Source organism: Brachyhypopomus gauderio, chromosome 6, assembly GCF_052324685.1.
Source record: "Brachyhypopomus gauderio isolate BG-103 chromosome 6, BGAUD_0.2, whole genome shotgun sequence".
Lineage (NCBI taxonomy): Eukaryota > Metazoa > Chordata > Actinopteri > Gymnotiformes > Hypopomidae > Brachyhypopomus > Brachyhypopomus gauderio.
Window position 1 is genome coordinate 11,366,119 of NC_135216.1, and position 14,336 is coordinate 11,380,454.

The 14,336-nt window shown below is 50.2% G+C and overlaps 1 protein-coding gene across 2 annotated transcripts in view; it reads left to right on the plus strand.

Moving 5' to 3' along the window:
• trit1 (tRNA isopentenyltransferase 1) overlaps positions 1 to 6,890 on the plus strand; it is a 40,036-nt gene extending 33,146 nt beyond the window's left edge. The window contains exons 9-11 of one of the 2 annotated variants that reach the window (XM_077008682.1): positions 3,094 to 3,203; positions 6,187 to 6,304; positions 6,418 to 6,890. In XM_077008682.1, coding sequence (XP_076864797.1) covers positions 3,094 to 3,203; positions 6,187 to 6,304; positions 6,418 to 6,611 — 422 coding nt within the window. In that variant the 3' untranslated portion in view covers positions 6,612 to 6,890. Of the gene's footprint in view, positions 1 to 3,093; positions 3,204 to 6,186; positions 6,305 to 6,417 lie in introns of those variants that run through there. The other variant, XR_013131804.1, reaches the window with a different exon arrangement.
• The last annotated feature ends 7,446 nt before the right edge of the window (positions 6,891 to 14,336 follow it).

A 14,336-nucleotide genomic window follows, 5' to 3' on the forward strand; every position in this document is an offset into this window, starting at 1 on the left:
TGTGTGTGTCTGTGTGTGGGGTTGTGTGTCTGTGCTTGTCTGTCTGTGTGTGCGTGCATGTCTGTGAGCGTGCGCGTGTGTGTGTGTGTGTGTTTGTGTGTGTGTGTCTCCTTTAAGCCAAAGATGGAGACTTTTATTCACTAAGGCCATTTGCCAAGGTGATGTGTGGATAACAGACAAGGCTGTCTCGTTACCTCTCTTGCTCTTTTTACATGCCCCGCCCCCACACAACACACACACACACACAGTGTCACATGCACAAATGAATGATTGAGGCTTTATCATAATGAGGAGCAAAGTCCTGCTGTAGCTGTGAGTCAGAGACAGGTGCGCTGCGTAGTACACCCCCCACCCCCCCCCTCTGATCGTGCAGGTGTGGTGTTGTGGCATGCTGCCCCTCGGCCCTCGTCCTGGCCGGAGCGTCCACTCAGGGACGCCGCAGGAGTAGTGAGCCACGCCCCCCCCCCCCCCCCCCCCCCCTCCCTTCATGTCTGGCAGGATTATTTGACTTAGATTTCACCCAGATTGGGCTTTGAAAAGCAGGGCCGTCCCCGTCCAGCACCTGTCCTCCCCCGGGTGAGAGTGGGCGCCCCGAGCCCTCCGTCCCCGGGGTCCAGGAGAAGGGCGAAGCCGCACGTCCTCGCCCGCCTGCCGCATGGCTCAGGTAGGCCAGGTGCTCCGGCCCGGCCCACCTGCTGCCCCCCCCCCCCTCGTCTGCGGAGCACGGCGGAGGACAAAGGGCCCGGAGAAAGAGAACCCGACCGTGATTAGGAGCAGCAGGCGAGTGGCAGGCCGCACACACGAGCTGAGGCGGGATCCCTCCCCACAGGCCGGGCGGCGACCGAGGAGCGTGCGTGGGCGTGAGCGTGGAGGAAGAAAAGACCTGGAGAACCTGACCTGGTTTTATATTCGAAACCAGTTTAAGTTGTCCAGTTCAATAACACTTTACCGTTGTTGTCGGACTGTCATTCCTTATCCATACGACCTTGTACACAGAGTTCTTTTGAGGTTAATTAGATTAAGAGGAAGTTTTGTAATCCTTACTAGATATGTTATCTCTATTTGCACTGGTTGTAAACAAGCAAGGGCTTATTTTTGTGTAAGGCATACCGCCATTACTTTTTTTTGTTTTCTTTTCTTTTACGCAATATGAGCGATGAGCAAAGAATTAAATGGGTTGCCACAAGTAACGATATTTGTTTGAATTTGCATATTGATTTGCATATAAACGTCTTTGTTATGCGTATTTACTGACGTGTGTATGAAGAGTGGCCCTCTGCCCTGCTGGGACATGCTCTCCCCCCCTTCCGGCTCCAGAGGAATCTGACCTGAGGAATGTGTAAAAATCCCCTCCTGCTCGCTGGAGGGTGCTTGGCTGTGGCGAGATCCTCTCCCTTCTGACACCGTAGCGCTCGGGTTACTGGAGTGGGTCAGGACTCCGGGGGCCACTCCCACGCCCTCACCGCCTCCATTACTGTGCTTGATCATGACCATCACTTCCAAGTGGACCGGATCACACTCGCAGTTCGAGGTCGCTTTTCCGAATCGGGTGGCGTGGCCCGCGATGTTGCGGCGCCGGACGGGTCCGTTCCACCTGTCGAAACGAGCTTATCTCCGACGGGTGGCAATTTGACGACGGTTATTTGATCTGGTGTAAAGGGAATTTCCTCTGAAGGTAAACGGGGGAGTTGGAATATGTTTGAATAGGCAATCAAGCGTGTTGTAAGACTCGCTTTGAATATCCCCGTCTCCGGCTGCGATGGGAGGACGTGACACGCCCTGCCGACACACACACACACACACACACACACACACACACACACACACACACACACACACACACACACACACACACACTCCTTGTGCCTTTATCAGTTCTTTCAGGAAGTAATTAAACTTTTTGACCAAAGTACTGCAATTGGCTCTAGTGACATTTCACTAACTGGCTTTGGCTAAAGATAAACCTAAAAGGCATTACTCTTTAATAGAGGATGTAGCTGTTTGATTTAATCAGCATTTTTTGTTTCCACGGAGATGACCGAGGGGTTGGCCACCCACCCGGGTAATTTTGGGTGAATTGGGTGCTTTGCATAGTGTAACACACTGCCAGTTAGCTGAGACTCAGATGGCCCCAGGGCAGTAAACACAAGAGGTGAGGCGCTGAAACTTTGCCATTTGCTCCTTTTTGCATTGACTTGTATTGGTTAATGCTGTTTGGAGTAGATTACCCAGTAACTGATTTGGATAATTGAGCCACTGTAGCTAATAGGATTAACCCAGGAGTGGTAAGGCTGCAGTCAGATGTGGAGGCCCTGCAGACCAATTAGATCTTTCATTTGAGGTCTGGAGCAGCTTTGCAGATCCTGCTGAGACCCAAGCTAAGCAGGTCTGATTCCTGAAAGTCTTAGAGTTTTCCCCCCCCCTTTCTTTAAACCAAAAGACTCTGTGTGTGCACTGTGTGACTTGGGCTGAAGGCATGTGTCATGTTCAAGGCATTTCACCTTGTGCCCAAGTCTGATAAGATGTAGTCTAAGCACATGGTCTCACCAAACAGTTATTTCAAGGTATTTTTCTTGGTCTGGGCCTGCCTGTTTTCCATCTTTGTCAGTCTGTCTGGCGGGGCCTGTCTGCGAGGCGGAAGTGCAGACTGCCTGTTTCTGTGCAGTCGTTCTCATCTCTCACCCCGGGTGTTTGGGAGAGTGAGTGGTGCCTGTGCTGGAACTGCCCTACTGATCTACTAGCTGGGCCAGAAATGCTGATGGGGAAGATTATGGAGGAGATTTGAGGCGGTGGGCCGTCTGCCTTCCGCCACTCCCTTTGCGCCCCAGGACGTTCTCTCTCCTCCGCTCTCCCTCCTCTGCTTGCTCTGCCACGCCCTCTCCGGCTCCGCCCTCCTCCACCCCGCCCCGCTCAGCTCCGCCCCCTGCCCTGATCCACTCTCTCTGATTGGCTTTTTTCATGCTCCATGATGTGCCCACACCACGCTGGCAGCTCCCTCCCTTATTTCAATTGCACTGTTGCAGACAAAATGTACGTTTGCTGTGGGTTTTGCTTGTGGCAGCTGGCTGGAGCGTTTGTGTTGTTTACTCTCAGGGCCGGGGAGCAACGTTCCACCCGTTTATGGCCTTGATGTAACAGATGTGTCCCGGTGGGAGCAGACCGTCCTCACGCCGGCCCTGGCCATACTGGACTGCTTACAGAAGGTTTGATTTGCACACCCAGCCTTGCACCTCCTCGCCCCTCCCTCCGCCAGATCAAAATGTTGTTCTCAGTGTGACTGTACCTTCAGCCTGTGGAGTTGCTGGTTTTCTGTCGGCTAACGGCTCCATGTGTCTCGTCATCTGTAGGGAAAATGAGCCTGTAATGTTGTTATTAGATCCAATCGCGTTTGCCCTCCTTCGGATTGAGATCATTGTTAAGAACTCAACAGTTATAAAAAGGCAAAATCATTTGTGATATGAATTGATCTCTTTTCTTCACAAATGATGATTGTTGGTGGATTTTTGTGGACTTCAGGACTAAACATGGGCCCTGGATTGGCATTTTTAGTGTTGTTAATGAGAATTTTTAATGGGTTTCATGCTCACGAACCATTGCCTTGCTTGCTGTCAAAATGTCCAAAGTCAGAACGTACAAGAGTGGGGTGCAATATGAAATGAAATGTGCCATATTTTGTCAATTGTGATTTTTACACCCCAATCGAAATTTGTCCTCCGCTTTTAACCCATCTGTGCAGTCAGAACACACACACACACACACTAGTGATTACTAGGGGGCTGTGGATCACACGTGCCCAGAGCGGTGGGCAGCCCTAGCCCCGCGCCCGGGGAGCAGTTGGGGTTAGGTGCCTTGCTCAAGGGCACCTCAGTCATGTTCTGTCTGGGAATCGAACCCACGACCCTCCGGTCACAAGACCAGTTCCCTAACCACCAGGCCATGACTGCCCCCCCTCTAAGGAAAACCCTAAGAGTAACAGGAGTTGATGGGAATTTTATTTTAATTCACCATGACATTTTAATTCACCATCACAACCTGAGGAGTCTGGGTTAATATCCCGCCAGTGAGCCCCACTAGCCCAGACGTAGCGCTAACCTGAGCGATAGCGATGACTGCAGCTCAGAGGAGCAGAAAGAGCTGGAGGACGAGGAGGATGTGACTAGCACTACTGTGTTGACGCTTATGTCCTCCCAGACCATGTCACTACATCTTCTGTTGGCATGGCATCAGAGGACACCGCCGTCTCTGTGCCAACAACCCTTGAGCCTTGCTGTCCAGCCTTTGGCCATTTGTGCTACATGGACCCAAAAAGGGCCGCAGTCTCGTCAGGCTGGAGACACTGGCCCTCCTGCCTCCGAGCAGAGTTACTCTCTTCGGGGAGAGTTTTTTTTTTTTTGCGTTTTGCGTGCAAGATATTTAGAGAAACTACTAAACATTTCAAGCCCATTCTGCTAAGGTTACAGTGACTGGAGGCATGCAGATGATGGCGTGTCTGAGCACGACGCCTGCGAAACACACGGCAGATCTGGGTTTATACGCATCGAGATATTGATGGTCCAGCTCAAAGTCTGAGGATGCGTGTGAGCATTGCAGAGGGTTGGCGCAGTAATTTTCGCAGAACGTGGACTGCCGCTGAGAGATCACTCTCGTACGTTTGGAAGTTATGTAGGTGTTCTTGAGTTAATTAGCCAGTTTGATCCTTTTTGAAAGCTTGCGTGGACAGATATGAAAATGGCTGTAAAGGAACAGCCTCCTGCCTCTCTTGAACTGAAAGGGAAACTGTGAAAACATCAGAATAATTCTCAGTTAGTGTAGATTCCATGCCAGATGTAACACCACCTTACATTAATGAGCTTACATTTATACTGAGATGTTTCTCCACAGGGGTTTATTGAAGAGTGTTTCCTGAACTTATACACTTGACAGGGATGATATTGATGGGGCAATAATAGGAAATGGTGTTTTTAGAAGTTTTTAAAATTATTATTTTTTGCCACTCTCAAACCTTTTTCCAGTGTTCATATCACAATGCTATAGCCTGAAGAGAAAAGACAAATTGAAACGCTTGAAGAACGTCAACGCAAAATGGTCACTGTGACCAGACATGACCAGAGTCCTTCGTCAAAGCTATAGCAATATTCAGCAGACGCCAATAGTTTACATTATGATGAGCACCAGCGCGGGACTACACAGAACGAGCCCAAGGCACCACTTAGTGTGAGCTTAGTGTTCGTCTAGCCACCACTGCCAGAAACGTTGATACGACAAAGCGGAGTCGGGAAGGATCGAACAAACGAGGCCCTGAAACCACAACGTCAACAGTCAGGCCGCAGTGGGCCTTCTGCCACATAGACGTATTGACAGCTGTGATCGACAGGCAGCTGACTGAAGACGTCACGTGTGCCAGGATATTCAGGGAACCGGCTTCCATTTCCCTGGAAGACCTCTGCTCGTCTGCATTAAGCCTTCAAATGAAAGGTCATATGGCTCGGTGGCACAGTTTGTGGAAGAGGACGCTCAGTTTAGAGAACTTGTCTCTGTGGTGGGGATGAACACGCCAGCCACTGAGCCCTTTACACTTGGAGAATGAAGAAAACTTTCCTCCAGCGTTGAAACTGCACTTCTCCTGTATTTCACTTTGCCCGTGACAAATGTCAGCTATTCCTAAACTCTCAGTAGTTACAAGGGAAACTGCATAAACTATTCAGCAATAATAAACAATACAGCAAGAAAGGCAGAGCCACCTGACCGAAGTCTCTCAAGAGCGACGTTTTGAGAAAGCTAGAGTGTAAGGGTGTTATTAAAGGCTTCTAAAGTTATGCTTTTCTTTGTTTTTCCTATGTTGGAACAGTACTGCAGTGTCCAGTGTTGCTGGTACATGTTTTTTGAAATGTCGAGATCCAACTTCTGATTTATTATTGTACTGAATTATTTTATGATTGGTTTTGGTGACCATCTCTGGGCTCTCATGTTTTCTGTCCTTACTATAGTTTGTGTAATCTGTAAGTATTATTCAAGGGGGAACACTGCTGTGTTTATTGCATTGTTACATTATACTGATGTTATGAACACTACACCTGTGGGGCTATTGACCAGCAGTAGACTGCAGGCCCACAGGCAGGTTAACTTGCCATACCCTGTGTGAATGCCTAGAGATCCACTGATTTCTCTTTTTGCTACCTTGTTTAGGGTGAGCAGCCGTCTGTTGAGCCAATCAGAATAGAAGGGGAGGGGCCCCGTAACAAGAGGATTCGCCACATGTGTGAACTGTGTGATAAAGTAATCATTGGTGACCTGGAGTGGACAGGTGAGCTCTCTGGCCTGCTCTTGACCCCTGTAACCCCAGGCCAGTCTTTTGGTCTTGGAGCACGTTCACAGAGTGAATCCATGGTCCAAAATGCCCTTTGTTTTCCTTTTTAGCCCATCTGAGGTCCAAGACCCACCTGCATCATGTCCGGAAGAGGAGGAAGACAGAAGAGGTCTCGGATGCTGCTTCTGACCTTTCTACACCAAAGTGTCCAAAGAAAGCAAGTCCCTCCTCTCTGGCTCCTGATGCAGCCTGCGGGGAACTGGAGGGACAGGGGAAGCAGGGCAGTGATGGACCAGCTGTGTGAGGTGGCAGCCTGGACCCTGGAGGAGGCAGCCTGGACCCTGGAGGAGGCAGCCTGGACCCTGGAGGAGGCAGCCTGGGTCTCGGAGAAGGCAGCCTGGACCCTGGATGAGGCAGCCTGGACCCTGGAGGAGGCAGCCTGGGTCTCGGAGGTGGCAGCTTGGATCCCCACTCATTTTTTGCTTTGTGACCTTAAGTTGCTCATTCATAATGGAAAAGGAAGAAAATCCTCAGAATTTATGTATATACATAAATGTATAAGGTGTGTCTGTACATTTTTTTTTTATATTAAAAAATATATATATTTAATTAAAGAAATGTACATTTATGTTCACATTTATGCTTATTTTGTTTGCCCTAGTGGGTGCCTGTGAAATTGGTGAAAGTAGCACTGCTAAGAGCCGGGATGCACTGACCTCTATCTGGGTGTGTGGGTGTTATTTTAGTCTCACTGAGTGAGCGTTACGACAGGAAAACCTCACCGAGAGGTCGGCTAAGCTTCCTATGAATGAAGAAGACTCTTAACCTGGGGCAGAGACCAAAGGTCACTCAGCTGCATTCTGGGAAGAGGTTAAACAAAAAGGTCTAAGAACAGAGGTGATGAGCGCTACATTTTGTCGGGTGTGTGCAGCATAGTGATCTATGGGTGTGGGGTAGATAGTCCAGGACTCTACTTCATACTCTATCTGCCTTTTAAGACCTACAAGTGTTTTGCACACTATCCCCCCCCCCCCCCCCCCCCCCTCTCCTTTTTCAGAGTCCTGCACCCTGGTCTCACTGTTGCTGCGTCCTGTGTCTGATAAGAAACCACAGGGCAAGGCTGTAGTGTACTTTAATGGCATCAGTTAACCCACAGAGAACTGTGGGTCAGGCCTGCCTAAGGCAGTCGCACACCTAAATGGCCAGTTCATTTCCTGCTTCACTCTTGAATGGGCCACAGTTTCGGGTCCTTCTGAGCAAACGCAACCCCACCGCAACCCTGCAAACAAGTGCCTAACTGGAGCTGCACGGCGCAGTCCTGGCCTCGTAAGTGGGCCGGGTCTCTGGGTTTATTTCAGGAACGCTTCTTAGAAAGAGAAGTGTCCCCCTGTGTGCCTGAGCCAGAGGGAGGGGGAGACTTTTGTCAGGCGTGATTCAGCCAGCGCCGGTCTTTTAGTTTCTTTGTTCCCCTTCCGCTAGTGCATTAATGAAGGAAGGTGCTGTAGACCGAAAGCTCTTTTCTGCTCCGTACCTTAGAGGCCTGAAGTGGGTCGTGTGTGTGTGTGTGTGTGTGTGTGGTGAAATCAAGCACACGCGCAGAAGGTGATGCCTGTAATCTCTGTGCCCGGGTGCGCGTGTGGTTGGCATGGCAGCGAGGGGGGGCTGGGCACCGCGGGGTCGAGCTGTCGGTGTGTGGCCCGGCTCAACATTCCAACATGGAGCTCAACACACAGCGATATTTTTGCACATAATGACCTTGTGAATGGGGTGGGAGGAGGGGGGGTGTTATTGCATAAACGAGAGCAAACGCAGCCTCCTAAGACCCACGGTCGTCCATCAGAGGAGCTGATGAGCTGCAGGGGTGAGGGGAGCCTGTGTTTCGCCTGCCGTTCTGGGGTGTTTGAGGGTGGGGGTGGTAGAGTTCTGGTCGAGACCCCTCTCTCCTGGGTTTTTGGGAGGCGCTGGGATGCGTCTTAGACTCGCCTGTCCTATCAGCACATAACCCTAATCCCACTAGACAAAACACTCAGCCATCTGGTGCTGCTGAGACAAACACGCCTAATAAACACTTGGTTTACGCAGACAGTGGCCAGACGTAGCCAAATATTAAAAGCGCCATGTGGACGAAGATGCACGCTAGTGCGTGCTACCTCAACAACTGGGTAATGGCAGCATGATCACAACAGATGTGTAGACGCAGCACGCCTGATAAGAGCCTGATGGAGCACACATCATTTTCCTCCAGAGTGACCGTGTAGGTGGTTTGCTAGGAAATGGCTCATAAAGAGTCCTCTAGAGAAGGGAAGAACCTCCATGCACACAGCAGTGTGCAAATCTGTCACTACTGGGATGCTGCTTGAATAACCAGGGGTGAATGGTATTAGATTTGGTGAATAATTAGATGTGCAATCTTTGAGTGTCGCTGGATCCGTGTGCTTGTGCATGGACAGCATCTTACTGGTCTGAGAGATGTTACTAGTAGTATTACTTCTGTAAATCCATGTATTAAATGGGCCTTAAATGGTTGTAGATTATTAGAGTGCTGGACTGGGCCCCAGAAGTTGCTTGCTGTCCCTGAGACCAGCTCTCCAGGGTCATTGACCCTTCAGTCACTTTAACCATCCGCTGAGTGAGCGTTGAAGAAACTCACTCCTCCGAGTTCTGCATGACGCTGTGAATTGCTGGCCTCTCCGTGTCCTTGCTCTGACCCCGTCTGTGACCTTTGACCTTGCCCCTGTGAAGGCTGGGGTCCGTGGCATTCCTTCATTGGCGTGCGCCCCAACAGCAGGCAAGATTCCGGCCATGAAGGAGATGTTCGGTCTGGGCTGAGGTGAGTCCGTGTTGAGGATCCAGGGCACATCCATGGGTTGCTCCGAGGGGGAGGGCTGTGGCGGGTGGGGGCGGAGCTAAAAACCATGCAGGGCCACAGGCTGGACCTATAACAGCTGAGCTCTCTGAATGGTCATCGGCGTCAGAGTCAGACACGCGTGGGGGAGGGGGCTGGCGGTCCTGCTGCATGGGCGTGGTCCTCCGTTCATCATCCTCTGTCGTATCCCAGGTGCCTCCATTGTGTGCGAAGCATACCAAACCCAGCCCGCACACGAGCGGCTGCCCCAGCACCCGCGCAAACGCTTGACCTGTCCGTCACTACAGCAGCAGGGGAAAGTGCTGTGTGCAGGCATTGTCTTCCACACCCTGCTCTTTTCCTCTGTGTGGGTGTTTGTGTGGGTGTGGACTGTATGGACCAGGCTGATAGAGAGTTTGGCAGGTCTGCTGGGCGATGCAGGCCCCTGTTTGAGTTGGCCGGGCGCCCGCCCGCTCTGTGCCCCTGCTTGAACTTTGGTCTGAGGTGCTGTGCGCTCTCTCTCTCTCTCGCTCACTCTCACTCTTTCTCTTATCTGTAGATTTTGTCTTGAACACCTCTACTGCATAACCAGGTACAGACTAGCAATCAGCTCATTTGTATCTTGATGAAATCAGGCTGAATTTTTATTATTTTTTCTTACAGATTCCAGTTTTATCTTGGGGTCTTTTCTAATACTAATAAAAGGGGCACGGAGGGCGTGACTTCTCTCTGTCTCCCCCAAACCCCGCCCCCCAAACACAGACATGACCTCTCGCATGACCACTCCCCCCAAACACAGGCGTGACCTCTCTCTGTCCCTCACCCCCCAACACAGGCGTGATCTCTCGCATGACCACGCCCCCCCATCACAGGTGTGGCCTCTCACTGTCCCACGCACTCCCTCACACACCCACAAGGCCACATTGAGCTCATTGGTCTCTCAGTAACAGTATTTACGAGTGGTGCATTAGTTTGGTGCGTGTGTGTTCAGGTACCAGCTGCTGTCATCCTCCCCTCCCTCGCCCGTGTGTGTGTGTGTGTGTGTGTGTGTGTGTGTGTGTTCTCTCTCCCTCCCTCTCTCCTCATTCTTTTCTTAAACAAGGTCATAATGGACATATTATATGACATCCCTTCCTTTGGTATATTAAAGCCTCACAGTGCACGAGAGTCACAGGGTTGGAGGACATACAGAGGCAGACCTGTCACTGCTGGACTCTCCTACACTGCTCCGGCCTTGGTAGAGTGAACTCTCTCTCACACACACACACACACACACACACACACACACACACACACACTCACTCCATCTCTGTGGCGACGGGCTGTTGCTCCAGTAGCAGTGCACTAGCAGAGGCTTGTGGGGTCCCCTGGGCTTTGGCCTGCAGTGCTGACGTCTCTTCGTCTGCTGCATGCTCTAATCATCCAGCTGTATAGCCCTGTTCAGATGACTCTGATTACAACCACACTGCAACGGCTAACTGGCTCTACAGGAGCCACCACACCCGTGTGTGTGTGTGTGTGTGTGTGTGAGAGAGAGAGAGAGAGAGACAATAAAGAAGTCTTCTTTTAGTGCTTTGTATCTGTTGAAAGAGAAATGGTATTTATTTAATTTGAATGCGCTTCACTGTTTCTGTAAGAGCTCAAGAGGCCAGGAGGGTGTATTATGAAACTGTTCAATAGTGTAATCATGTAATTGTAATCACACCTGCTATAAGCGTTACCCCCCCCCCCCCCACCACACGCACACACACACCCACCCCCCCCGCCCCCACCACACGCACACACACACCCCCACCCCCCCCCCCCACCACACGCACACACACACCCCCACCCCCCCGCCCCCACCACACGCACACCCCCACCCCCCCCCCCCCCCCCCCACCACACGCACACACACACCCACCCCCCCGCCTTTGTTTTCACCCCCTTCTCCTCATGGCACGAGCGCTGCTGGAGCCCTACATAAAGGGTGGGGATGTTTTCAGATACTCTTAACGTGTGTGTGTGTGTGTGTGTGTGTGTGTGTGTGTGTGTGTGTGCGCACATGTGAGGCAGCCACCTGGTCAACCAACAATAACAGGTTTCACCTGGCATTGCTAGCTAGGCGGAGGTACCACACACTTCCATGTCAAGAGTGGTAGGTCGGAGATCTCGCTTGTGATCAGTTCTCAAGATTCACCACCTGATTTGATCATGATACCATCCGTATCCCACCACGTCAGACTAGCGCACCTGCACGCGGTTTAGGCAGAGCCCAGGTGAATGTGCGCACAGCCGAGCGCAGGTGTCCGACCCAGGAAGGTTCTCGCCGCCGTCACTCGCGCTGTGTTCGCGGGCTCGCCGAAGTCGACCAGCTGGCTTCTCCAGTTCTCCTGAGAATGAAGGCGGCAGAGGAGATTAAATTTGTTTATGCACGCAGGAATTTTGTGGTCAGTCGTGTTTTCAAGGAGGTGTTAACTACAACATTTTTTCGTCTCCCTGTCCTCTGGGTTAGTTTTTATAGTCTGCCAGGAAATATCTGGGTGCTAAGAGTCATTACCCCTAGCAGAGGTGTGCATGGAAAATCTGGTGTCTCACTGCATTAGGAATTCACTTTCTCTCTCTCTCTCTCTCTCTCACTCTCACACAGACAAATTGTTAGAAGTCTTTCAAATCATTCTGACCTGATATGTGTGAGGAAAGGCAGCACATTCATTTTGCATATGTGGGATTGACATGATCAAAGAGTTGCAGATGTTAAACTGTGTTTGTGTGCGTTTGGTAATTGTGTGTTTGTAGTGTGTGTGGGGCAGAGAATGGCCCAGGCCTGCACATTTCCTGTCTGCTTATGTAATGTGGGGGCTGCTCTCTACTCCTCCGCTTGCTGTTTTCCCTCTTTCTTCCTGCCACCGCTGTTCCACTCGTCCTCTGCTTCCTGTTTTCGTAGCGTCCCGTTGAACCGTTTCCCCCGGGACAGGAAGTTAGTAGGTGGGCGGCTGCTCAGCTGTAAGGCAGCGGGGGCTGTGGCCGTCGAGCGGGGCTTTAACCCCAGTCACGCGTCTCTGGGTGGTTATGTCACTGGTCCTGTTGGCCAGCGTCCAGACCCTTGCTTCAGCTGCTGGAGTGTGTGTAGGGCCTGGCCCCCTTATATGGGTTTAAACCAGACTGTAGTTAGCATGGGGAGACTGACCTTGTGGCTGACAGAACTCCCTGCAGCTGACTCTCTAAAGGCTGTTTGATGAAATGTGTTGTGTTGAGTAAAAGCTGAAGTTGTGATGTCTGAAGGGGTGCAGGACGTAGTCACACTCTTGGCAGGCAAAACAAGGGAGAAAATGTAGACAAGGCGAGTGTGTGTGTGTGTGTGTGTGGTACATTCCTGTGGAGCTACACTCCAGCTGTTCACTTCACTTGGCTTTATTGACATGGCCATATTCATTTACAGCATTAACAAAGCAGAATTTTAGTAAAGAATGCATGCACCATACCTTTGAAATAAAAACAATTAAGATTGCAATGTGAAAAAAAAAACTGTAATTGGCATGAAAGATGAGACGAGACGAGATGAGACGAAGTGAGAAATGTAATGAAGTGAAAAGGAAGGAAAAGACGTGAGCAGCTTTAGAGTGCAGAGACCACTGCTCCTTTAATACCACCCCACGCTTCTAAGGAAAACACCAACACCACACACCAGAAGTGACAAGTTCTGTGTGCTGACTTTCCTGTGTATGCATATGTGTGTGTGTGAGTGCATGCGTGTGTGCGCGTATACACATATAGCTGCATGTGTGCACAGAGGAAATGAGAGGGGATGTTTTGCAACATCACCTGAATTCTTAAAGGGAAATATAAATGTGTATCAAAGAGAATAAAATAACTTCTAATACCTGAATAAACAACGATGGAATTTATCAGTCCTGTGAGTCTGGGTGTTTTGAAAATAAACTTGTTTCACATATGGTTTAGTTACTAAATATGTAGGACATCCACAATATCAGATGGTTTTCTAAGTATATCTGCTGCAGATGCTGGTGTCACTGTCTACATCTTCTGATTGCAGTGTCACTGTGGCGTGTGGCGTATAACCACAGAGGTGTAAGCTGCTTCACGTACTTATTTTGAGTGTGTGTGTACTGAGCAGTATTTACCATGCACCTCAGAAAACGGCTCTGCTGAGCTTTCGTTTCAAGCGTCTTGCGTCTTTTCCTCTCCGAACGTGTGAGTGCACTTGCTTGGCAGTGTTGCACCTAAACCCGGCTGACCCCTGCACACCCCCCCCCCACTGCCTCTCGGTATAGTATCTCCTTTTAATGCTCTCACATTTCTGCTTATTGTGTGGAGTAGTATTTCTGTTTTTTTTAAACCTTCCTTTCTTGTGCCGGCACGCCTGAGTGTTTTCGTCGGTTGCCTGGGTACGGTGTGGTGGTCTGACCGCCGGTGGCCGCGGGAGATAGAGGAGGAGGGGCGTGGCTCTCGCGCGCTGCAGTTTAGCGCCTTAGCGCACTGGGTTTCCCGCCAACGGCTCCGTCCGCAGAGGAGGAGCTCTGGCACAAAGGCGGAGTGGTGAGCGCTTTCCCGCCAAATGCCTTGCATGCAAATGAGCTGCTTTGGCGGGTGTGGCCAGAGACCGACTGCTGCAGCTTTAACTCTCTCGGTGCCGGTCCCTGCTGCGCTCTCTGGGTCATCTCCACTGGGCTACCGCGAGCACACAGTCCTACACGATGTCCATACTTATGTAATATGAGCTAACTCCTATAATGGGAACATTCACAGCAGCTGTTTTCTTCATAGTGCCCATAACCATTTAAATAGCATTGCTTGCAGGAGTGACATTTCCTCTGGTTTAAGTCACGTGGCAATAAACTTTATTTTTTTCTATTATAAACACTTTGATCTTGTTCTTGTGTTTTTTTTGTTTGTTTGGGGTTTTTTTGTTTTTGGCCTGTGAATTTGTAAATGGTATTTTTAACCTTTCCAAATGTCCTGTGACAGTGGCATGAACTACGCCACTAAGTGCTATCTTGAATTCCTTTTCTTGAACACATTAACTGTTTGTTTACAATTTAACCCAGTCTGTACACACTTTCAGTAAATGACAGGACTTTTTAAAATTCCATACTACTTTTCTGTTTGTTGTTTGCGATCAATTCACACACCACATACGCTTCAGGCTGTTTTAGTCATTCCATAAGAATTACTACAATGCGC